At 42.5% G+C, this 26,548-nt stretch overlaps 1 protein-coding gene across 1 annotated transcript in view; it reads right to left on the bottom strand.

The window, feature by feature from the left end:
• The window catches only part of LAMP1 (lysosomal associated membrane protein 1), a 33,675-nt gene extending 11,048 nt beyond the window's left edge, over positions 1–22,627 (bottom strand). Inside the window, exons 1-4 of the mRNA XM_074963985.1 lie at positions 22,472–22,627; positions 5,674–5,792; positions 1,902–2,121; positions 1,617–1,775 (exon numbers count right to left, since the gene is read on the bottom strand). Coding sequence (XP_074820086.1) covers positions 1,617–1,775; positions 1,902–2,121; positions 5,674–5,792; positions 22,472–22,517 — 544 coding nt within the window. The 5' untranslated portion in view covers positions 22,518–22,627. The remainder of the gene's footprint in view (positions 1–1,616; positions 1,776–1,901; positions 2,122–5,673; positions 5,793–22,471) is intronic.
• Between the last annotated feature and the right edge of the window lie 3,921 nt (positions 22,628–26,548).

Genomic DNA, 26,548 nt, shown 5'->3' with positions numbered 1-26,548 from the left:
GTGGGCTGCAGGTCAAGAAGGGTTGTACTTAAACTTCAAGCTAATTAAACCCTCAAAGCACACACAGTAACACAGATCCCCATATGTTCTTTGGCATCTCCTGCCCATTTCAGGGTAAGGTGTGCCAAGGAGCTTACATCCCAGTGGGAGACCGGACCAGCCTGCCTTTCCAGTCCACAGTGGACTTGGTGTAGATGCTGCATGGAAGCCCTGTTTGGCTCTGCTCTCTGAGCTAACACCCTGGCCTATGAGATCATTCCCCCGTCTGAGCTTAAGGACAAGCCAGAGTACTATTCAGTAGGTTTACATGGTGCCACACAGAAGATCTTCCTATAGTTACTGCAGCTACACAGCCCTATATATTGAGGCCTTTAGTATGTTTGGGGAAATTGATTAGCTTGTGTATCGCAGTAGAAGGAAGGATCCCATTTGCAAGTGGGAATAAGTCCCAAATACAGTACAGATGTGTTATTTTCAGCGATTTATAAAAGATGGTTTCCCATAACAACTAGCCACCTTTTTAAAGCAAGGATGCCAAGTTGTCTGGTCACCAGAGGCCAATATTGAATATGAGCTTGGATCCTTCAGTATCATCTTAGGCCAAGGCAAAAACTGAACAGGTAAACTTCCTGCACACCTATCTTCAGGAAAGTAGGCAATTTGCCACCAGCAGGTAAGAGTCAGGTCTCCCTTTCTGCAGCAGTAGCAGCTCCCACTTCCCCATCTGAAAGAAGAGCCAGGAATATATAACTAAGTAAATCCCAAGATACTCTTGGGAGGGGACCAACACAGTGAGAATCTCCGGTCTAACTTGTGACTACATGATCAGAATTGCACACTGACAAGAATGAATACAGGCGTAGCTGAACCAGTGAAGAACAGTCTACACTTGTATTTGCACAAGGACGAGCCTCATTCAGCACCCGTTCAGAAATTCCCATTGACCAAAGAGGGCTTTGGAGACAGACATTCGCCAGCCATGTCACTGCAGACTAGTCTCCTGCACTAGAAAGATGCTGCTGTATGGGGAAGTACAGTCATCTCCCCTCTAAATTCCTTCCCAGTTTTCCATGGACTATGCTGGACCCAGCTGACGATGTCCGGATAGGGAGCATTCATACTGAAAGCAACAGTAACTTTTTAAATGTAATGTTCATGGAACGTACTCGACAGCTAGAGTGAAATCCAGACCCGACTGAAGAGAGAGAGTTTTGCTATCAACATGAGTGGGAGTGGGATTCACCCTCTTGATGGCTGGTCCTGTTTATCAGGTGCAGAACAGGCAGCAGCCGCCGCCACTGCCTCCTATATCGCACCACTAATGCGCTTCAGCGACCCTTCTGTAATACTTACGATGTCCAGGCAGATACAATCCTTGGCTTGTACCAAGGCTGCCAATGTGTGCCTGAACTGAAGCCACATGAGTTCACTGTACAGCTGTCAGATGGTGGCTTTCATGTCCAGCCTATGCTGGCACTGAACAGACGTCATCTCGAGGTGAAAGGATATTTCTATTTCTGATTACCTACTCACGCAGGCCTCCACAGACCTAGTGGAAACAACAAAGGAGGTTTGCTTGTCTCAGTATATTCTCTCAATAAACCAGAGATACTTACCATTTCCGCTTAAGGTATGATTCACAAGATATGCTTGAAGCGTAACATTGCTAAGAGTTATGATCACATTCAACATATTAATCTGGTTGGTACTGAAACATCTATATCTTGTGTCCAAGTCTGCCCGAATATTAGGTTTTTGCGAAACCTCCTTTGTTTCTGGAACAAAAAATTTACAGTTATGCAAAGATTAGTATGTCTCCAGACAACACGGTACAGAAAAATAAAAAAGTGCTATTCCACATGTATAACAACAACAGAAAGCCAAGAAAATTTTTACTTCACCTCCAGTTGAGTTGGGGAACACCGTTGTATCGGACAAATTGTAAAGGAACATTAGCTTGTCAACGCTGTACAGCTTTGAGGCCTTTGTGAAATTCATTTGTAACAAATGTCCTGCTCCAAATCCAATCGCCAGTACAGGAGCTGATACATTCTCTTTACCACAACTGCTTTTGTTTGCCAGTACTTCAGCATTTTGTGTAAGTGTGAAATTTGCTGCCAACTAAAGTGGGTAAAATCAAGAGAGTTTTAAATGGGATTAGTAAATGCCTTCCCTACTGTTACTTTCCAACTATCCTATGCAATTACTCCAGCGCTCACAGCCAGAGTCCATTACCACAGGGTGAACATTCTCAGCATTAAAGTACTTAACCCTCAAAAAATACTTTAGTGTTTGAGGTTTAAAATTTTTTGAATAGCATTTTGCTCCATGAACAATTAAGGAAACAACCCCCTCCTTGCCCCCCAATCTCCTCCACACTAGCACCATGAGACGGATTGTACCCAACATCCTGAACTAAAGAAGCGGAGGTACAGGAACTCAGTGGAAGTTTGGAGAATTTAAGCTTTGTTCTCTGGTGTTTTAAGACATCTGGGTAACAAGGACTAAATTAAGCAGTACAGCTTGCACAACTCTTGCTGGTCTATGATTCTTACTAATCTTATTTTACTTAACTTCTGAAAAGGAGCAATAGGAGGAGCTATGACAAGGTTTTACATCGGCACTGAAGGCAAAAGCAAACACTGGGAAGTTAACAAGCTGTACTAATATTTCTCAACCTTTTTTGATACCAGGGGCCGGCTTGCTGCCTTCTTAAACGGTCAGGGAGATCTCAGGGCCTAGTGCCAATCCATGGCCCAGTCACTGAGAAACACTGTGTAGTTGATCTTTTATAAGGGCCAGTTGGCTTGAGTTAAGAAAGCAGCTTCCTTTGAATGTTAGTGTATGCCAAACTTAACCCGGGTGCAATTTTGAAATAGTTCAGAATGTTAGGGCCCTCCACAGCTCACTCCTCATACATGCCATAAAAGGGAATCTTGCTAGGCCAGAGCCTGACATTCGAAAGTACTGTCTACTAATAAGGCATGAAGCTCGAGAGATTACAGATTGATAGGGAAGCTAGCTGCTCAAAAGGGCACTTATACACATGTATAAGCAGACATTTGGCTCCATCTTGTCTGTGCTCACCACTTCCCTAGAATATAATGAAACTTGTAAGAGACTGAGGAAGAGCATTCACACAACAGGAAGTCCTCTCCAGTTTTACTTTCATTCTCTCTTCTGCTTCTTTCAACCATATCGCACAATCCAGTAATTTCTGCCCATTGTGCAGTTCTCTCCCCCCTTACTAGGGATGTCATTTTGCATTCCTCCTCAAAGTGTATGCCTAGAGATTTATCTACTCTCACCTTTTAACTCTTTTCCAGACTGATTAAGTGGCAACCAACAGGCAGCCCAAACACAGACATCCTGCCAATCAGCATAAGGATTCCCTTTTAGTTTTCAGTGCTGAAGTATACAGCACTTCCCAGTTCTCTTCACCTGTGGCAGGTGCAATTTATTCAATTGAATGATTGAGAAAGATTTTTAGCATGATTCCTAGCCTTAGGATATGCAGTGAATTTGGGGCGATATCCTGGAAGGCAGGTAGAGTAGGGTAGACAAGATCTTACCCATTATACACCCCTACAACTTGCAACAGCAGTACCAAGGATTACAACTTTAACTGCCGTGGTTTTAAAAGACGTTGTGTTTAAAATGGACTTGGATTTAATGGACTATTTATTGCTATGGAGATTTTATTAGACTGTTTTCTCTATAAAAATTAAATAATTCAAGATCTGAACTTCTATATATCACTTTATCTGCCATGATCATTGCAGCACCTTAGGAATAATTAATTTGCTAGTGTAAAATCTGGATCAAGTCAAGTGAAGCACAAAGTAACTAACAGCAGTTCATCTGCAGACAAGTTAACTATCTTTCAATTCTAGAACTAAAGCAACATTTCAAATAAAGTACACTGGAATGTATGAAGAACGTGGACAACACACTTTGAACCAACAAACTCCTCACTGAGACTGCTGAAGACTTTTTTGTAGAAGTCATGCAAAAAGGTTTTAAATTGTTAAAGCTACCTACTCTCAGCTTTAGGGATAGTATATTTATGAGACAGATATGAACTAAGCTAAGGTATAGTATGCTCGAAGGTGAGTGTTCCAAGTTTCAGAAGAAGGGAAGCAAAACAATCTTACAGAAACACAGTTTGCTGCTGCTTCTGAAGAGCTCTTCATTTCAACTGAAATAAGCAGATTCAATTGGCAGTGCTGTACTGAAACTGGCACAATGCAGAGTTATAGATGTTGCTTTATATATGGAAAAAACTGGCTTGGGCAATAGTTCCTTTCCTCTGTAAAATGCTTTGAGAGCTCTTAAGATATAAGGGCTAAAGTAAGTATCATCCTCATTTTACGGATGAGGACACTAAGGCACAGAGGCAAAAATTATTTGAAGGCCACAGCAGATCAGTAGCAGAGAAGAGCCAATAGAACCCAGGTCTGAACTCCCCACCCAGTGCCCTGTCCACTGGACCTAGGGCTGTCACCTCTGAGATACAAAAAACAGACATCTGGGATGATCCTGAGCCCTTAAGACTAGACAGCTTGCAGTGTACACTAAGCACCTTTACAGATTTCCTGGGACGGATACCAAAAAAGGGACAATGCTGGGAAAACCTGGCTAGGTGGCAACTCTAGCTGTATCATGCTGTCTCCAAAGGAAGACCACCACATCTGAACATTAAAAGCAGTGGAAATTAAAATATTCAAATGGGTATTTAATGAGCACATATCATTTGTTGACCTAATAACTGAGCTACAAACTGGACAAGCAAACCCAACAGCTTCAGCAATTGTCCCAATACACTGGAGCTCTCATAAAAAAAAAAGAAACAGACAGACTCAAGGAGAGTCCAGCTATACAACTGGCAGACAGACATCTAGAGAATTCTCCTGAAGCGGTCCATAGGATCTAAAATTTTTCTTGGCATAAAAGTGGATTAAGTGCATACACAAAGCAGGAGAATCACAGTATGAAGGGCATGCTGTCCACTGAACTGAAGGTCACAATTTAAAAAAGGAGCCAGCAGCCATATCTGCAGGATTTGAGAGACTCTCTACACAGAGGTAAGGCAAACTAAGCGTTGCTGCTCATGGTTAGTGCAGTGGTCCCCCAACTTTTCACACTGCACCCCCACCCCCCCCTTATCCCTGTCCATGCCCCCGCCCAGAAGCCGGGGCTGGGACCAGAGCTGGGCAGTGCCGGTGGGGTCTAGCCTGGGCCCTGCTGCATTCCCCCCCTCCCCTGAACATTCCTCCACGCCCCTAGAGGGGCATGCCCCACAGTTTGGGGACCACTGGTCTAATGTATGATGTAATCTGAAGTATTAAATGCACCCTTCAGCAGCAGCAAAATGCAACAGTTTCTAGTATTGATGTTAGGACCCCAAATTGACAAATTAAATCACCCAAGTTCATGCAGCATCTGGCAGTCTTCATACTATTAGTTCTTCCCAAAGTCTACTCAGGAAATAAAGTGTCAGAGAGCCATTATTCCAGAAGCCAGGAGAAATAAAAGATTTAAAGAGCATTGTTTGCGCAAACAGCTTTTCTGGCTTAATGTCTGATCTAACTCCTAACAGAACCCACCTGCACCAACATCAGTCTGCCTGTTTAAAATGCAAATTAGAAGTAAACATTGAGCTACTGCTCCTACCTGTTGACTGCTCTTGGTGGTGTATTCCACTGAGAAGGACACTGACAGATTAGCTATTATGCAGACTTTACCACTCTGATCTTTCACTTCAAATGCTGAAGAGGACACCTGTAAAAACACTGTTAAGAGTGGCAAGTTAGTTTCAAACAAAGTGCTACTTGAAGAAACATAGGCTATGTCAACAAAACTTGTGTCACTCAAGGTTTTGAAAGTTACACCAACAATGTCGCTCCTGTGCACATCGCTACATCAGTGGGAGAGCTCCTCCCGCAGACACGGCTCCTGCCGCTTGCGGAGGTGGTATTTTTAGGCTGACGGGCCCGTCAGCATAGAGCACCTTCACCACATGCTTCAACAGCACAGCTGTATTGGCTGCGCAACTGCAGCACTGTACGTATAGACATACCCATACAGTGCTCACTTTAGACCCCAAGAGAAGGGCCAGCACATACAATCTCCAGCTGGTGCAAGAAAAGCTTTAGATAAAAGTCTTGAAGTGACAAGGTACAGTCCGGAGAGTCTATGATGGAAACAGTTTAATCTCTATCTGCAGAGAGATCTGTGGGTGTGTCCTGAAGACACTAGTTAGTACTTCTGTACTTTCAGGGGAAGAAAATACTTTAAATTAGGGCCGTTGATTAATCGCAGTTAACTCACGCGATTAACTCAAAAAAATTAATCATGATAAATTGCAATTTTAATTGTGCTGTTAATAGAATACCAATTGAAATTAAATGTTTTTGGATGTTTTTCTACATTTTGAAATATATTGATTTCAATTACAACACAGAATACAAAGTGTACAGTGCTCACTTTATATTACTTTTGATTACAAATATTTGCATTGTAAAAATGACAAAAGAAATAGTATTTTTCAATTAACCTCATACAAATACTGAGTTGCAATCTCTTTATCGTGAAAGTCCAACTTACAAATGTAGATTTTTTTTTTGTTACATAACTGCAATCAATAACAAAACAATGTAAAACTTTAGAGACTACAAGTCCACACAGTCCTACTTCTTGTTTTTCTTAGCAAATGGCTTAACAAGTTTCTTTACATTTATGAGAGATAATGCTGCCCTCTTCTTATTTACGTCACCTGAAAGCGAGAACAGGTATTCACAGGGCACTTTTGTAGCCAGCATTGCAAGGTATTTACGTGCCAGATATGCTATGCCGCTAAACATTTATATGCCGCTTCAACCACCATTCCAGAGGACATGCTTCCATGCTGATGATGCTTGTTTAAAAACATGCGTTAATTAAATTTGTGTCTCAGCTCCTTGGACGAGAATTGCACGTCTCCTGCTCTATGGTTTTACCTGCATTCTGCCATGTAGTGTGTGTTATGGTAGTCTAGGATGAGGACCCAGCACGTTTGATTTAAGAACACTTTCACAGCAGATTTGACAAAACACAAAGGCAGCTTGAATATCAGATTTCTAAAGCTGGCTACAGCACTCAACCCAAGGTTTAAGAATCTGAAGTGCCTTCCAAAATCTGAGAGGGATGAGTGTGGAGCTTTCAGAAGTCTTAAAAGAGCAACACTCTGATGCGGAAACTACAGAACCCGAACCGCCAAAAAAGAAAATCAACCATCTGCTGGTGGCATCTGACTCAGATGGTGAAAATGAACATGCATCCGTCCGCTCTGCTTTGGATCGTTGTTCAGCAGAACCTGTCATCAGCATGGATGCATGTCCTCAGAAATGGTGGTTGAAGCATGAAGGGACATATGACTCTTTAGCGCATCTGGCATGTAAATATCTTGCAATACAGGCTACAACAGTGTCATACAAATGCCTGTTTTCACTTTCAGAAGCATTATCTCCTGCAAATGCAAAACAAATTATTTGTCTGAGCGATTGGCTGAACAAGAAATAGGACTGGGCGGACTTGCAGGCTCTAAAGTTTTATATTGAATTCAAAAATAAAACAGTGTTTTGTTTTATACAATTCTACATTTGTAAGTTCAGCTTTCATGATAAAGAGATTACACTACAGTACTTGTATTAGGTGAATTGAAAAATAATATTTATTTTGCTGTTTTACAGTGCAAATACTTATAATCAAAAATATAAAGTGAGCACTGTACACTTGGTATTCTGTGTTGTAACTGAAATCAATATATTTGAAAATGTAGAAAACATACATTTCTTTAAATAAATGGTATTCTATTGTTTAACTGTGCGATTAATCGCATAATTAATGACGATTAATTTTTTTAATCACTTGACAGCCCTACTTTAAATCTTCCATGTGGAAGCCATCTCTCCCATTATCTTAGCACAGAATGCCTTTTTAAGCTACCAATGGTCAGTTTCCCATTCCATTGTCTTTAGTAGTGGAAACAAATATTTTTCCCAATACATGTCAATCTGGCCCTCACCTGGAGCACTGGAGCAGCTGACACACACAAAAGTCAGTGCTAAAATGGGTAAGAGTTGCTGGTTAGTTAGTAAAAGGGCAGGAGGATAGGAATGACACCTCCCTTCCCTCACACTACTCGTGAAGAATCCCCTCATTCTCAATTTCCCAACCCAGCAGCCCTTGACAAAAAACAAACAAACAAAAAAAAACCAATCTGTCACTCTCCTTCCCTTCCCCATACATGATGGGAAAGAGTTGTGGGGATAAAGCCAGGCACCCACACACAGCCAAGCAGCAATCTGATTCCATCTCACCAGTATGACTATTTTGCAAGTGTCATCAACATGACTTGGCACACAGTCAGGATTAGCAGGGTGAAGGACACTGTTTAGTTGCTTTTTGATCACACCGAATATTGATAGTTTTTGTAGGATTTTGTAAGCTGTGTTTATATTTCAGGATCTCCATTATTCCATGATTCCACAATCAGGGTTCATCACAAAACACACTTTGAGGTAGTACCTAAACCCTTGTGATTTTGACAGTAGCACTGCACTGGGCTCACATTTTACTCCTGGGGGAATTCTGAACCTAAAAAATTTAAAAATTCTGTGCATGTTTTAAAATTCTGCATATTTTGTCAAAACACTACCAAAATAATTGAAACTGGCACGATTACATAATTTCAAAATATCTGTCAGCAACTATGTCTAACAATATAGACAAAAAAATTCCTCCAGGAGTAGAGCATTAAAGAAATCTGTTTCTCTGCCTCCTCCCCCTCAGAGCCCCATGGGGGGGGACCCACATACCTGTACCCCCTAACCCCCAGCCCAGACACTTGTACCTCCTCCTACCCCAGAGCTCAGCTGCAGGGCCCACCACAGCCTAGATACTCACACCCTGTACCCCCCAGAGCCTAGACACCCACACCCCCGCCCCCACCACAGCCCAACTGTGGGGATCACCCCCCCATGCCCCTTCCTCCCCCAAAGCACTGCCACCAGGCCTCCCCCTGCCCAGAAACCTGCACCCCATATCCCCCAGAGCCCATCCACAGGGCCTCCCTCAGCCCAGTCACCCACACCTCCTAACCCCCAGGGATCCACAGGGAGAAACAGCCTGATGCTGTGTCCTGGGTTTGTACTAAGTTTCCTGCATGCTGCCTCCTTCCTTCAGGGCATGCAAGGAACTGCAGCTCCCAGGAACCCTCCAGCTGTGTCTTCTATTTGCAGGCTGGGTCCAGCAGCCCCTAGTGGCGGCCAGCAGCTCTGTAGCCCTTTTCGGTGGGAGAAAAAGGAAATTCTGCATCCACAATATTAATTTCTGCGCAAATTCTGTATGCACAGTGGCACAGAATTTCCTCAGGAGTAACATTTGCAACATTATCTCCCCAACATTGCAGATATTCTGAAATGGGAATGGATGCAGCCCTTAACACTGAAGCCAGACGACCAATTAACTAGTCAACTGCTGATTGTAGCAGAAACATCCAGCTAGTGGGCTTGTTCATAATTTTGGGGTGTGGCCAGATGTTTCTATGAAAGAAGTCAGAGTGAGGCATATGAATTCCGCTTCAGAGTTTTAGTCACTTCTGACCCAGTCAACATGGAATCCATTCCCTCCCCCAGTATCAAAAGCTTCCTGGGTACCAAAAAACTAGACTGCTTCCCCACTTTCCTAAATACCAAAAGAGCCAGCTATCCAAATCCAGCTTTCCCTAATAGCCAGGATGCAGGTTTGTGCACCAGATTTTTTTCTCCTCGTAGTTAAACGTGTTGAAAAGCTAGGGGCTGCTTCAAATAAGCTGACTAAAAACCAGGAATACTAGATTGTTTCCACGCTTGAATTAAAAAGCTTCCATTAAAAAAAAAAAATTGGAATCTGTCAGATATTTCAGTTTTCTACATGGGAGTGCTAAAAGAGAGCAAGGAGTCTTGCCACAGGATTTAGGTCCAGCTTGCCAGAGAGTACCCAGGGTTTTATAATATTAAAAGCCAGATCCTTAGCTGGTAGAATTCAGGGCAGCTCTGCAGCTGGTTGAGAAGTGCCAATTTTTCCATAGGATTGTGTGTGTCTTTACAGGGAACTTTGGGGGAGAAACATTTTTCCAATGAAAGCCATAACCAGGGACTACTTGATTTTCATAAACATTTTTTTTGGCTCCCAAAAACTAGGAGTTTTTAAACCAATGAACATTCAGTTTTTCAATAAAATCAGGAAGATTTGACCAAACTAGAGGCTTTTCCATGAAAGTTTTAGTCAAAAAGCTGCATTTTTGGGGAAGAAGTTGACCAATTCTATGTGGCTCCATTGAACGCTCTGAAACAGCTCAGGTTTACATTAGCCGAGGATCCAGCACTATATTTAAATTATGCCTCAGGTTGCCCATCTGTAAAACAGGGATACTGGGGTTTGCCCATACTTGGAAAGGGCTTTGAGAGCTACAAATGAAAAGAGTGAAGAATTATGGGTTGACAATCTACAGTATATTTAGGTGCCACTGAGATGCACAGTCCGACTGCTGGAATTCTAGCCTTTAAACAAACATGATGCTATTAGAATTAAGATCAGGTGGCACAGAAACAGAAGCCAGCAGTGGAAAGCAATGGGGTTTGATATGAGATTGCAGGGAGAGAGAAGGCTTGGCACACTGGAAGGATGTCATTCCAGGCCAAAGGAGAGCAATGTGAAGACAGGCATGAATGTCAGAGTTGGAGATGAAGGAAGCAACAATGAAAGGAGAGCGCCCCAAAAGGTGAAAGTTCAGAACCAAGAGTGGAAAATGAGACAGGAGTGGAACCTTAGCAAAGATGAGGATACTGATCTTTAAGCAAAGAGGAATGAGAGGCCAAAAGGAGGAGGCTCAACTGCTAAAAAGTGGCAAGAGGATTGTTTTAGTTGCTAGGTGATGTCAAGGTAGGAGGAGAAAGTTGCAGGAGAAGAGCAGTTTACTGTAGCCCCTGTAAGAGTTCATGCCATGGCATGAATCAGCATTTTAACCAGTGAGAACCCACAGGAAGTGTTAGGAAGTAACTAGATTTACTGAGAGGGAAAGAGTAACTCCAGCATTACGAGACTGACAGAAGACAGTGGAGTTATCGATGAAGTGAGGAGGCAAGCTAATTTAGGAGGGAAAGTACAGTTCAGCTTTTGTTGGGTTTAATTTAGGGAATTAACAGGACATCCAGAAGGATATGCAAGCATAGACATGGGGAAGAAGTCAGAAGTAGGTTGAGGGTAGACAGTGTAAGCTCAAGACTATGGGAGCTGATTAGGTCATTGAAGGGGCAGAGTGATGTATAAGATGAGCAGTGGCAGGGGAACACAAAACATGCCAAAAGGACAAGTCAGAAAGGAGGGGAGTTAGGAAAAAACAAACAGTCAAGGAAACCAAAATAAGGCAGCCTCAAGCCCCGTGAGTCTGCAAGGAAGAAGCTGTTTGTGGATTTTCTGGGGACAGTTTCAGTACAGATTGTAACGGCTTCGAACATGAGACAGTCTCAGCCCATCTACAAGATGTAAGAGAATTTATAAACTGTCAGAATGCCAAAGAAGGGACCATACATCCACACCAATGTACTACAATGAGTCAGTGCTAGGAAGAAGTTCTATTATAGAACTGAGCCCTACTTAACGTATCTCATTAAGGAATACTATACAATTACAGCACTGCTTGTGCTTACTGTAGTACAGGCTAATTCAGCAGACCTTTATTTTTTCCTGTTTACTTTAAGCAATTGGTGATGTGACCTTCTGACTGTCAGTTTAATAGCTGACACCTCCAAATAAGACTGCTGCAATTTGTAACTAATAGAGCATTGGTTCCATAAAGTTGGTGGTTACTTTCAGGGTATATAATTAAATAGCTCTAGAGACTAGTGTTTAAGAGAAACCTTATCACTATCACAGAAAGCAAAGAGAGGCCAATGATTTCCATGGGAAATATTTTTTCATTGCACCGCTACTACTGTACAGAGCAAGGTGGATAACAGCTTTGAGAAATGTAAAATGAATTCAAAGACATTGTAATTTTAAAGACTGGCTTACACCACAGCTAGATAAATACAATACTCAAGAAATTGTAACTTAATGCAGGTAAACATGCAAGTGATAAATATGAATGATTTTCTGAAGGCCCAGTTGTGAATCTTTACCTGTTGAACAGTTGCCTATCTGAATAAAGCAGTACAACTTATATTTCTACCTGAAGTCTTTGTTTCCATGTGTATGTTGAATCTCTTACTAAAGGAGCCTTTATTTCCAGAACTGCCTTTGTTATGCTATGACTCCAAGTTAACACAATGGTGGAGTATTATGTTACTAGTTACCATTTCAGTTCCCTGTTAAATACAAAATAATCACGTGGAGACACACAGACTACCAGGCAATTCACTAGGAGAAACAATATTAGTTGTGTAACTTCTCACTGCTAAGTATCTTTCCCTTGATGCTACAACAGAATGTCAGGATTGCCCTTTTCTCCACCCTCAGAGAAAGCTTCAAATATTACAACCTTTTATAGATGTAAGTAACACAGGATTTACCCTTCCAGATTGGGTGCACTAAATTCAATATCCTGCCTCTGACAGAGAACAGGTTTTTTTAAGTGAGAAAAAAAAAACTAGTGTTTAGCGCTTACTGAAACTGAAATGTTTGTTGAAACATGTTTTCAGTTGTTTACAGTGTATGCCATAGGTAGTCGATTATTTTTTGTCATGGTCCGGACTCCAGACGGTCAAGGATCGGACTCCGGAGAAAATAATTAAATAAAAAAATTCCAGGGTCAGTTCAAAAGTATCTTGAGGTCTGGATCGTGTATCTGTTCCCAAAGAAAACTGTCCAGATTGCTGCCTGCAGGAGTTAATGATTTACTGTGCTGCTGCAGTTTCATTATTAAGGTTGTTCCATGATTCTAGAGATCTCAAGCCAGCAGATTAGTTTTTAAAAAAAAGAACTAGAGTTAATGAAATGTAGTTTTGTTTATCTTGAATTCACATAGTCTGCGCAGCTGAGGTTTCCCCCTAGTAGTTTTATGCTTTTGGTGGGGGAGGAAGGGGATTAGCCACCAGAATCCACCTCAACTCAAAACTCACATTGTAATCTGTTTCACTACAGTATGAAAGTCCTGTTACAGGTGTCACTTAAGGTCTTTATGCTATGGAAAAAGGCACTATTTCAGAGTAGCGTAGCTAAACATTGCCAGAATACTATGACCTTGCAATGGTTCAGCATGCCATAACCATAAACCCAGTCTATGTGCAAATGAAGGCACTGCACACACAATATTTGCCACAACACAACCTGTGCAAGTTGGTGCCTGTCCTATAACTTCTGTACAGCTCTCTGGAGCTGGTGGATAATTGGCAGTATGTTATTTTGATCTGTTAACATTTGTTTTCCACCATGCAAGAGCTGTGTATGCAGATACTATGGCTTGAGCATAGCAGGAAGTACCCTGCACCTTCTGCCAGACAGACTGTGGTCCATTGGCATATCCCCAAGTGGTGTGGTGCTTACTGGTAGAACAGTGCTCCAAGGAGATAAGGAATTTGGTTTGATTTTTGTCTAAATATTTCAGGTGTTTGTCTGTCTTATTGTACTTCCAGTTGTGGGTTAGAGCCTGCAACCCACAGTCACTTCAATGGCTGACTAGAGCCTGCAGCCTAGGGCCCTGTTTTACAGCTGAATTAACAGCTTCTTTAACGTTCCCTCCTACATCCAGACAGGGGAGTGGTCCAGACCAGAGTTGAGAGAAGAGCTCCCCCTAGAGGAATTCATTCCAGGTCCTCCAAATCCCTCCCCCGTAATAGCATCCCAGGGGCACATCCAGTACAAGCCCTTTGTTAGAGGATTGAGGAGAGAGAAGAGAGCTATGTGAGAGAACAGCAGTACCTGGATCATGGGACATCAAACAGCAAGGTTTATTTTAAGCAGGTGTTTAATGTGCATTTGTTAACTCTCCTGTTTCTCAGGAGCTGAGAACAGCACAGTTCCCGGTTAGGTTTGATGTTTTCTGACATGTAAGTTAGAATCAATACAAGTATACATGAAGTTATGAGTCTAACTCTCTCCACCTTTTTTTTTTTTTTTGGGGGGGGGAGGGGGAGAACACAAGAAGGACAGCAGGGAACAGCAACGGTAGAGCCAAGAGTAGACCCACATCAACTGCCTTCGGACCCAATTAGAACAGGGAGTGGGAGGGAGAGACCAGCTGCACCGGTGCAGCTGCAACACCTGTTCCAGTCCACACTGGCATTACAGTGAATGCAGTGGGCCAGTGCAGGTGCAAGCTTTGTTCAGACACAGAAGTAGTTTGCAGTCATTGCAGCTGCGGCAACATCTTTTTTCCTCTCTGCTGTAGATGAACCTAAAGAGTCAGAGGAATTTTTAAAAAACCCCACTCTGAAAGACTCCCCTTATTCCAGGAGGACAAGAGAATTTGCTGCAGCACCCAGCCTGGTCAGGCTTCCCTCCTGAGGAAGGATGAGTAACTGTGAAATCCTAAGTGGTATACTGATGCGAATAGGTATTTGGTCTTCCAAACTCAATTTGAAGTGATACAGCATATATTAAATGTGAACAGAATATTGAATGTAGGGTTTTTTTATGCTATACTTTTCACAGTCGTGTTAGATAAAGATACCAATAATTAGCAGTCTATATTAGACTTCCACCATGAGTTAACTGATAGCCAATTAGCTCTCGGTAGTTAACAGCTTTGTAAAGACTAACGTAAATACTCTCCAAAAAAGTGTTTTACCCTAAGGTAACCAAACTATTAGCCAAAAGATAAAAAAGCAGAAAGGGCTACATCATATTCCATATAGAGCTAAAGAAATGTAGTCTCGCCACAGAGGCAGGGCAGCATTCATGCGGAATAGCAACATACAGCGCAAGTTTTACAAAGGATTCCATTTTTAATTTTGACTCGTGATTTTCAAGCATGTTAGTGTAATAAATGTTTCAGATCAGTTATGGGGGAAAATATTTACATAGATTCTTAGCTCTCAAGTTCACTATAAAGACAAGGTCAAAGTCTGCTACAATGTCTCACTCAACATTTCCAGCTTAAATAAAACAAGAAAAAGGCCATTTAGCAGCTGCCTGTGTGGTTTGACAAGTCATTGTGAAGTTACATCAAGTTCCATTTGGTATCAGAAACTTAAAAAGTTTCGATTCAAGAGTTTAAACCAGGATTCTCTCTCTAAAAGAGCAGAAAAATAATTAAAAATGTTTGTCCGGTTGATAGCCCACAATAACATTGTTTCTTTGGGATGGGGTGGGGGAATACCCTCAGACTCAGGGCTCACAGTGAACTCAACAGAAACATCTTCTCAGAAAAAACAGATAACAGAAGAGGTGCAGACCAAACTGGTTCAGTGAACCATCTTCACATTCTAATCTAAACAAAACAATCTGGTGCACCTTCAGCCTTCATACAGAAGTTGTGCATGCCTTCCCACACAGAACATATTTGCAGTTCGCTTCCCATGTAAGTGCTCTTTTCAAGATGGCTGTTTAGAAAGGGCCATCTGACCAACCTAGAAATGAACTGAATTTTAATACCCTTAATTATTTTTCTTCCACTTGATGAAAATGCAGATTGCCATGCCCAAGCCTGAATGCCAAAGATTGTCTGTTTCTTATGCATTACCGATTGTGGAATAAGAAAAGGAGTACTTGTGGCACAAATAAGTTTGTTAGTCTTTAAGGTGCCACAAGTCCTCCTTTTCTTTTTGCGGATACTCTTGTCCAGGCTGCTACTCTGAAACAGACTGTGGAATGTTTCAGCTGCAAATATGATATATGTTCTAGGATCAAAGGGAAGGAGTGCTACTACACTTGTTACATTTTCATTAAAAATTAGGCTGTCCGTACTACCTGGTACTACGTTATTCATTGCCAATGAAGGGTAGAAAAGCTGAGCAAAGGAGAAAAAAAATAAAAATACAATTATCCTCAGCTTGTGAGCCACACCACAACCAAGGCTATTTCAACTATAGACATGCCTCCAAGGTACTAAGCAAAAGCACAAAAAATGTATGGTATAAATATCATGTTTGGCACACCAAAGTCTCACCAAATGAATAAAAGAGTAGTTTGAAATACATGTACAAATCAGTATAAAGATAGTGCAATGAAGCATTCAGATAGGTTTTAAAAGTGGTACTAAGCCTTGTGGTTTTATGGTTGGCAGTGGACTCTTTTACATGCTTAAGCAGAATTGGTCACGACACCCATCTCTGAATCTACTGATCATTTAAAAATAATTATATGTGACCTGGTAGGAAAAAATACAGCTGACTAGTTAAAATGAAAATAGCTACTGGAAAAGTGTGCATCTTTAGTACCAGAAAGCCATAATCCCATCAAAATATGGGCATATAGCTTAGCTGAAAAAAATGCTAGTTGCCTCTCTAGCAAGGTAACTTTTCTACAATTTTATGCATTGTGTCTTTTCAGGGTACATCTACTATGCAGCATTTTACAGCAAGCCTCCAAGCCCAGTGAGACACAGTATGGAACATAGGTGACCATTTATAATATTACTGCTATCAGTATTACAAAATTGCAATGAAATTGCAATGAATCTTACAAGATATGCCATGTAAGGCATCACTGGAAAAGTTATGATTGGCTAAATAGGATATTCATAACTCAATACATATAAACTGATTGTGTGGTATATTTGTATATCAAACTTGTGCTGTGTTTCTGGGGGATGCTCCCAGACAGATTGACATCAGCAGTATCTAGCCTGCTTAATGGCCCATGAAGGACAGTCAGCTGTACAATGAGCTCATTGAAAAAAGGCAGGGGTTACACCTATGCGTCAGCAGGACAACATGTAGGGACATGTCTGTAGACATGGACTCCAAATGCTTTTCCATGCCCATGTGAGCTTGTGTTTGGGACAATGTATAAGCCACATGGCAAGGATATAAAAAACAAGCAGCTGCATCTTCTCCATTGTGTGTTCTATCCTGCTTCTCACCTCTGGAGTAACTTCTCTACAAACTGAAGCTTTAACAAAGGACTGACAGACCCATCCATGTGGATGTGTTTCAAAGAGCCAGCAAACTCACCAGTGCTGCTACGAACTCTGATGTCATATGTACGTATGACTGCTTTGCAGGGTGGATAAAAATCAATGATTAAAAAAAAATGTCAATTGGATTTTTTTTAGATAAAATGCTTTGAGGAAAAAACTGATCTAAAGATATCTTTGAGCTATAATGTATCTTAATTAAAACTATCTCATCATGAAATAGGGATTACAAATTCTGATTCTATAGTAAGAGAATATATTTATGTAATGTTTAAGAAAGAACACATTTACAAAACCTAATAGTTCATGAATTAGGTATCCAAATCTTATGGGATTCCAGGGGCTTCTGTATAGATTTAGGTTAATCTATCTACCAAATGGGACTCAGTGCTCAGTCTAGAAGATACCATCAGAAGTGCTTGGTTTTGCAGTTCTCAAACTGTGGATTTGTGTCTTCAGAGATATCACAGTTAACATCAAAAATGTTTTTAAAATAAATATATAGAGATGAGAAATAAGAGACCTCGCCCTATTGTCCCTCTGCAAATTTGTGTACACAGAGTCAATCCCTTATCTCTCTCTAAAAGTGCAAAGTTTCCAAAAGTTCAATGAACAGAAGATTGTTGGGGGTGGAATAGATCTGGACAAGGAGAAGAAGTCTGGCAATAAATGTGAGAAGGGAAGGACAGGCAGTAGAAACAGAAGTGAAACTGTTTGAGCAGCATTTTCCAGAAGTCCTGAGGTCTTTCTGAGTGTTGCCTTTATTGATTTGAGATCTACCATACGATTCGTTCGCTAGAAGGGAAAACCTATAATGGCAGGAGACCGTAAAAGAGACCCAGTTTGGGAATAAGAACCATTCAAGAAATATATGTTTGCTGATGATGTTTTAAAGAAAGGCAACACCAGTGAACTGGTGGAAGTCACTTAAGCACTTGGATTCAGAGACTGTTGAAGTGATAATCTCACTCTTAACTGCAGTAGCTTCTTCTGCCGGTGTAGAAAGAATATCTTCTTCCTTTGGACTAATTCATTCCAAATTGAGAAATCATGTGGGACCTGAAAAAGCAGGAAAGCTTGCTTTTCTTTTCCAGATTATGAACAAACAGGAAAATGAAGGTGAAGACGACTGAGTTAGCTGCAGAAGCCAATATTTTAAGTTTCTCGTGTTGATGTGGCTGACATAGTCAAGTTAAATGGGGGGGGGGGGTGTTAATATTTCATTTTTTTAGTTAAAACAATTTTTACAAAAACAAACCTGATTTTAAAAAACCTGAATGTTTAACTAAATTAAGAAATTCATATGCTTGCTTTATTAAATTATATGTTTGCTGTTGAAGAAAAAAATCCACAATACAGAATGTTGTTTTAGTTAAATAAAAATTTAAATGTCTGTCTGGTGATGTTCTCCTCCTCATATAGGATGGCAAGAAAATCCTCCAAATATTAATGATTAACCTGTTGAATTGGAGATAGTTCACCTCCCAATGACTTCATAAATATCTGCTCCAATTACCTCTGATAAATGAAATAACCAATCATTCATTTTCTGATATAGCTGTAAAACTCATCTAAAAAGTTGTCAAAATAAATCACTTAAAAAATTTATAGTGTACCTTCTAAAAATTAAACCTACATCTGAGTTGTGAAGAATGTGTATTAAGGTTATAACAACCAACAAGAATGCACTTTTATGTAGAAATCCATGATTAAATCGAGTCTTCCTGACTAGTGATTTAAATCAAATCCACCCTGTTGTTTTGACCATTTAACAACTCTCTTCTCTTTGTTTTATAATAAAACCTTTAATTTTAGATACCAAAGGATTGGCTGGCAGCATATTTTGGGTAAGATCCAGACTAGTACTGATCTGGTAATGTGGATGGCCCTTTGGGGATAAGAAGAACATTTTGTGTAGTAAGTAGAGTTTTAAATAACTCCTCACCTTACTGGACATCTATTATGATGTTGTGAAGGCCAAGACTATAACAGGGTTCAAAAAAGAACTAGATAAATTCATGGAGGATAGGTCCATCAATGGCTATTAGCCAGGATGGGAAGGGATGTGTCCCTAGCCTCTGTTTGCCAGAAGTTGGGAATGGGTGACAGGGGATGGATCATTTGATGATTACCTGTTCTGTTCATTTCCTCTGGGGCACCTGGCATTGGCCACTGTTGGAAGACTGGATATTGAGCTAGATGGACCTCTGGTCTGACCCTGTACGGCCAGTCTTTGGTGTTACTTGCTGATTGGGAGCCAGATAACTGGAATGCAATAAAGGGGGCTGTGTGATTTATTTTGCTTTGTTTCTTGATAATACAGCGTGGGGGGTCAGGAGCAGTTTGTGGCTGGTTGGTGACTAGCTACAGTGTTAACCACCAGTTTTGGCAGAATCTGCTCTCCTTTTAGCAGCGTGCCCTGACCTTGGCATTTTCATTGTGGGCTATCTGAGGCATCTCGGGTCATACCTGGGTCAAGAGATCAGGCTAGCGCTCTAAAACCAGCCACATAGACAGTACTTTCAAGTTGCAGCTTGGGCTGGGGCTGAGGCTCTTAAGCCCAACCCTACCCCTAAGCTTCAGAGCAAGAGACGTAGTGTAAAGCTCTAGAGCAAGCCCCATTAACACTGGTCTGTTGACCTGGGTTGGATGGCTTACTCCAACATGCCAGGTAGACATGCCCTCAGTGGTTTAGTTTCAGCTCCTGGCATTAGCATCTCAATCAAACAGTTTTTACCAAGTTAGCTCACCAGCAGACCATGTAGTGCTACTTGTAACCAATGCCATGCATCCCATGAAAATTTAGTAAGGCCATTTGGTCAAAGGCCAAACCCTTAACTCCACAACTCACATGCCTTTGAACAGAAATCTAGGAAGCACATCTCAGTTGGACGAGGAGGATTACAGGATCCACTTAGCATTTGCACTTTATTACACCTTCAAGAGTTTTCACTGTGCATTGTCCCAGAACCCTGTTTCTTCAGAAGCCAGAAAAACTATAGAAGTCCATTCTGAATGGCTCATCAGGATTTGATATATTAGGGGACATTGTAAACTATACAGGATCTGTATGTCAAGAACAGCATGCTTCAACAAGCCACCAGTGAAGATAAGATTAACAACAGTACAAAGTTGATCTGAAACATTCACATACAAGTTCCCCGCAACTTAAGTTTTCAAAAAACCCCAAAGCTGCAAGATTCAGATATGGGTTTTCAAACACCAGACTTCTACAGTGTTGGTATCCAGCCCATCTGTACAGTTATGAACCTATGACAATAGTTTTCTAGCCTAACAAACTGGATACCATCAGATTAGGCCTGAATAGAGACTGGGAGTGGTTGGGTCATTACAAAACCTAAACTTAATTTCCCCAATACTAACTTTTCCCTACTGTTACTCACACCTTCTTGTCAACTGTCTGTAATGGGCCACTCTCTTAACACCTCAAAAGTTATTTTTCCTCCCTTGGTGTCCTGCTGTTAATTGATTTCTCGTTAGACTGACCTCACACTTGGTAAAGCAACCCCCATCCTTTCATGTATTTATACCTGCTCCTGTATTTTCACTCCATGCATCTGATGAAGTGGGTTCTAACCCACGAAAACTTATGCCCAAATAAATTTATTAGTCTCTAAGGTGCCACAAGGACTCCTTGTTATTTTTGCTGATACAGATTAACACAATTACCACTCTGAATCCCTGTCTTGTCCCCCAGTATGACCAATGCACATTATAAAGAAAAACAAATAGATTAATGACATCGTTCTTGCATCTATTGTGTCTGAAAAGTATTTACTGGCCTTTTAATCTGGATTATGCACATCTCCTCAATTGCCCTTGCGAGTTAGTGCTTTCCAGCAAGTAACTGGTAGATTACTATGTTTAATCAGCACATCCAATGCAAGAACTGAGAGCCAATACATCACTGGCAAGGTTCAAAGTTGCATGTTGTAGGTCCTCCTTTCACCTAATTCCAGTCTAAGGTGCATCAGGAAAGCCAAAATTAGGCCACATTGCCCTCACAAACCCATTCCTTTCACTGCTTCCCCAAATCCAATACAGGATCCTTTACTTAGTGATACTGATTTCAGTTTTACTCTCCCTGCAAGTTTTCCCTCTACATTTCAGCAGTAGCAGCTACATTTGAGGGATGGAAGTTTAGTTCCATTCCCACTGCACCCTCCCCTGTTTCTGCTGAACATACTCAGCAGGGAGCTAATGTTGTCATTTGAAATAGTCACATTAGACAACAAGCCCCTAAAATGAATGGGAAAGTTCACTACACCTGAGAGCTACTGTTTCATCGGTCTGCAGAATCAGCCAGATATCAATGCACTGGTGACGCTCTGAATGTGTTACAAACACAACATTGACTATGTGTGTCCTATCTACACTGACCAACACCATGTCATTTAACTTAATGGTTCACAACCATATTCAGGCAGTAGAACTTTGTAGTGCAGTCAAGTTCCCTAGATATTTGCTTTTAAGACATCTAAGGGCCAAACAACATAAAAGGCTGTAATCTGACTGTGTATGACCAAAGAATTTCTCTCATGCAGGGGAGCTCTGCTGGGTATTGCTACATCACTTCCAAGTTTGCACCTCAGCCTCTCATTTCCTGGCCCAGGGAACACAAAGGAGATGAGAGAGGGTATCAGGGGTTCCACCTGGTACGCCTAGCCTCCAGGGACAGGGTCCATTGAGGACTCACCCCCCACTCCCCCTTAGGAAAGAAGCTTGCCCTTAAACTGTAGTGTACGTTTATCTGGCAAATCCAAGAACAACACACAAGGTTGAGCATCTTTCCAAGAAACCTGAACCCGAACAAGTTTAAAGTTACAACATTAAAATAGAACACAGCAGAGGGAAGCAAGATCAGAGCAAGGGAGATTTTCAGTGCGGAGCAGGAAGAGAGCCCCGCATCCAGCCCAAACTCCTCTGGCCTGACGCCACAAGCCCCTCTCCAGCCCCCACGGCAGCGCCGGAGGGCGGATTTGCTCGCTCAGGGCTCCACGGGGGCTGAAGGAAACGGGACGGGTTTGGACAAGGCGCTGACCCCCCCCCCAGGCAGGCTGCGCTACTCGCTGCCTGCGCCGCCGCTTGTCACAGCCCAGCCCCGCTCTGGGCAGCCGCTGGCGAGGACACAGCGCCGCGGCCCGACGCGCCCACCTGTCATAGGCCAGCCCCAGGCCGCGGCCCCAGCGCGGGGCGGGCCCGGAGCCCCCGGCCTAGCCACCAGCTGCCAGCGCCGGCCTGCGCAGCCGGGACAAGGCCCCGCCGGCGAACCGCGACCGCCTCCGCCGAGGCCCGAAGATCGGGGCCCCTGCCGAGGGGTGAAGCGGCGCGGCCGGGCTCGACGCCTCTTACCGAGCAGCACAGCGGCCAGGGGCAGCCCGCGGCCGATCCGCGCCATGAGGGAGCCGCGTCGGGCAGGAGAGGCTCCGCACTAGAGCTACTGCTGCTACCGGGCACGAGAGACACCCCCTCCCCCCGCCGAACTTCGCCCGGTCATATGACTGCTGACGTAACCGCCCATGGCGTCACGTGATTCGGCCGCCAAAGAGAGGGGGCGGGGAGACTATCGCGAGAGGATACGAGATGGTGGGGAAGAGGCCCTCCTCCTCCCCTTCGGTCTTGGCCTGCTTCCTAGGCTGGCCAGGGACCTCTGCAGAACCCTCGTGGTACAAGCCGCCCCCTTCAGTGCCTCTGTGTCGTCCCGTGTTCCACCTCGCTCAGCCCTCCCAAGGGCAGCGCGTGCAGTGAACTCGGCGCCTGCACGTGGTTCCGTCAGTGCAGCCGCGGCGCATGTTGGGCGCGAGGAAGGGACCAGCGGCTGCAGCGGCCGCCCGGTGACGTCAGAGTCCCTGTCGGGGTGGGGGGTGCGAACGGGTGCGCCCACCCCCGAGCCCCAGGGACAGCGAGCCTGGGCCGCTCTGTAGCGCTCCCGGGCTGGGGCCGGGGCCGGGGCCGCGGGGCGGGCGTTGCTGGAAGGGTGGGACCGACACATCCAGCGCCCCCCGCCCGCCCCGCCAGCTAAGTTCCGCCCGGGCCCGTGCAGCCCTTGCCGCGGGCGGACGAAAACCGCCCCGGGCTCCCAGCTCCGGTCGCAGGTGGCTAGAACATAACCCAGCCCAGCCGGCTTCTCGGGGCCGGGAGTGAGGCCGCGGGCGCCCTCAGGGCGCAGTTCAGCTCCTCGGTGGAGTCAGGCAGTTGAAACAATAGGGGGCCCCGGCCCGCGCGCGCGCGCGCGGTGAGGGTGCCAGCGGGGGGCGGGGCGGGTTATACATGCCTCGGAGCAGCAGGGAGCGAAGACGTCGGTTGGAAAACCACGTGCGCGAGGCTGGGCGACAGCGAGGCGAGAGCGCGTTGGGAGGCGCGCTGGCTGGAGGGGCGCCTGGGGCACTTGGCGCGAGGACGTAGGCTCCTGTTTGGGGCCTGGGGAGACAGGCTCTTAGCTACATTCCTTGTAGGTAAACCAGGTGCTATCGCAAGAGTAGTGGACTTCAAAGGTGTCTCTTCTTATGGGAAACAACGTGCAAGGTCCTGATTATTGACTAATCCTAGGGCTTAGAAGGGAAAAACTAATATTTAACCTGAAGTTAAAGCTGAAACTATCTGCCCCATCCTCAGCCAGAAAGCTCCCTTAAGCGAAGGTTTCCCTCAGCTCCCAAAAGTCAGGAGAAAGCCAAGGTTTATTTTAAAAATTGATTCCGCTTTATAAAAACAAAACCACCACAGATTAGAAACTATGGAAAAAATCACAATTTTTAACTAAGCCCCCTTAGTTCTGTCTGCCTTTCATTTTCCCTTCTAGCTTTACATTTAAAGACACAATACTTATAGTCACAGGTGGCATATTAGAAATGTGAGCTACAGAGCGTTCATATTATAGTTCATTTCATACATTTCTGATATCTCAATATTCCATCAACATAACCTTTGAACTTTCCATATAGTACCATAATTTAATTTTACATGACCCAGCTGTTTGGATATAGAGACACACTAACTCAGTGGTCCCCAACCCTTTTGTAGCCAATAGCACATTCATGTTTTCAGAAGACTGTGGCGGGGGCCAACAATTTTTCTAAGCTTATTTTGTAATTGTACATTAAATAGTACAAAAATAAAATTTAATATTACATAATATATGAATCCATGATAGAAAAGGTAATTTTACATGGAAAAGGTATTAATTAAATTATTCTGCAATTACTCTTTCACCTTACCATGTGAATTTGCTCTTTTTTAATCTACCTGTAAGAAAAATAAGGCGTTTTTACAAAATAAACAAACAGTTTTCATCTTATTTATTTTTAAAAAGTAAAACATTACATTTGGACCAGCAGTTCAACATTTATTATTTTTATTTTAACATCGATAGCCAGTAATGGTTAATTAAAAAATATTCTTTGTATTGTTTATTGAAATCCAGATACAAGTAACAAACAAATATGAAAAAAAGTTAAACACAAGTTAATCATACACGCTCATCAGCACTTAATGGAAAATAGGTATAATTAATTCATGTGGTTTTTCTAATAAAGTCAGTGTGATTTTTGGCACTGCATTTCTACAGCCAATTTTTCGTAGTTAGGAGAGTAGGATGATATTTCCGTTCATAAGCAATTGTCAAGATGGGCATCTGTAAGCGGAGATCTGTATTTTGATTTTATGATGTTCATTGTTGAAAACAGAACTTTGCATAGATAAGTGGAACCGAAATAAGATTTTATTTTGTATGCTAAATTTTTTAAGGCAGGAAACTTTTTTCTGTCAACCAGATTCCAAAAGTTTTCATCGGTTGCGCAGAATTTTAGAACAGTATCATTTTGAAGGTCCAAAATCTCCAGTTCCACATCTTCAGTTCTTACTTGAATGAGACTCACAATTGATGTAGCCATTTCTGTTACCTCTATTTGGCAAGTAAAAGGATTCACAAGAAAGGAAACTACAGGCTCAGTGATGGTGAACTGTTGAAATCTCTTTTCAAATTGTTCCAGAAGTGTTTGAATTTGGATAACAAATGGTAATGGGTTAAAATCACTGTCGCATACCATTTTCTTCATACTTGGGAAATGTAGAGAGACTTCGTCTTCATATGTGACATCCACAGGATCAGTTTTGCTTTGAATGGTTTTACAGAACCTGTCATTTGAGCCACATGTTTGTCTTTTCCCTGGAGCTCAAGATTTAAAATGTTCAATTTGTCAGTGATGTCGGCAAGAAAAGCCAAGTCCATTAACCAGCTGGAGTCTTCTAGTTGCTTGAAGTTCTGATTTGTGGACTTCAGATCTCTTCAGTTAGGCTTACAAAACGTGCAAGAACTTTACCTTTGCTCAGCCTTCATACTTCTGTGTGCAAGATAAGATCAGATTGTTTATCATCAACATCTTCGAACGGGGCCTTAAAAAGTCGGTGTTGCAAAGGTTTCGCTCGAATAGAGTTAATTATTTTAATAATGGCATTCATGATGTGTTGAAAAGAAAGAACTTTGACACACAAAGCTTCTTGGTGGATAATGCAATGATAAGACAAAGTTCAGAAAGGATTTATTCTTCTTGCAGAATGCAATGAATCCATTGGCGCTGCCCATCATTGCTGGTGCCCCATCAGTGGTGATCGCAGACAGCTTGTGTAGTGGCATTCTAATTGACGTTGCGTATGATTTTAATAAATTATAGATGTCCTCACCCTTTGTTCACCCTTTCATAGGCAATACTTTTAGTAACTCTTCTTTTACGGTGAAGTCACTAAATACCATCCTCACCATAACTGCCAACTGCGCTGTATCCAATATATCTGTCGACTCATCGAACTGCAGTGAAAACCAGTCACATATTTCCAAGTCATCCTTTAGCTGAGTTTGCATGTCGCTTGAAATTGCATGTGTCCTCCTCGTAACTGTGTTTGATAATTGCAAGTCTTGTATTGCCGACAAAATCTCACGCTTGTTAGGAAATCCTTGAAACAGGCTATCAGCACCAGTCAAAAATGCTTCCTTCAACGATTCAATATCTTGAAAGGGTTTTTTCTTCTTTGCGAGCAGATGCGCAATTTTAAAGGAAGCAATAGTAGCACTTTTAGACTTTACCACTTGTCTAGTGAAAACAGATTGCTGGGCAGATAGGTTTGATTAGAGTTGATTAATTTTCTTCTCTCTCAACTCAGATTTAAGTGGATGGCTAATGTCAAAAGAGCCATGATTAGTTTGGAAATGGCATTCGACATTAAGGTTTTTCAGCACTGCAACAGTACCACTGCACAATAAGCAAACACATTTTCCTTTATTTTCAATAAAACAATAGGATTCTTCCCACTCTGTGTTGAAATAATTCGTACCGTGTCTTTTATTTGAACCACTCATTTTGGGGCAAAATGTTCAAAAAATAATAAATCGCAAAGCACAAGAAAACAGAAGTATCAGTGCAGTGGAAGAATACT

This window comes from Natator depressus, chromosome 1 (assembly GCF_965152275.1).
Source record: "Natator depressus isolate rNatDep1 chromosome 1, rNatDep2.hap1, whole genome shotgun sequence".
Lineage (NCBI taxonomy): Eukaryota > Metazoa > Chordata > Testudines > Cheloniidae > Natator > Natator depressus.
This window is presented reverse-complemented; position numbering and strand designations above follow the sequence as displayed.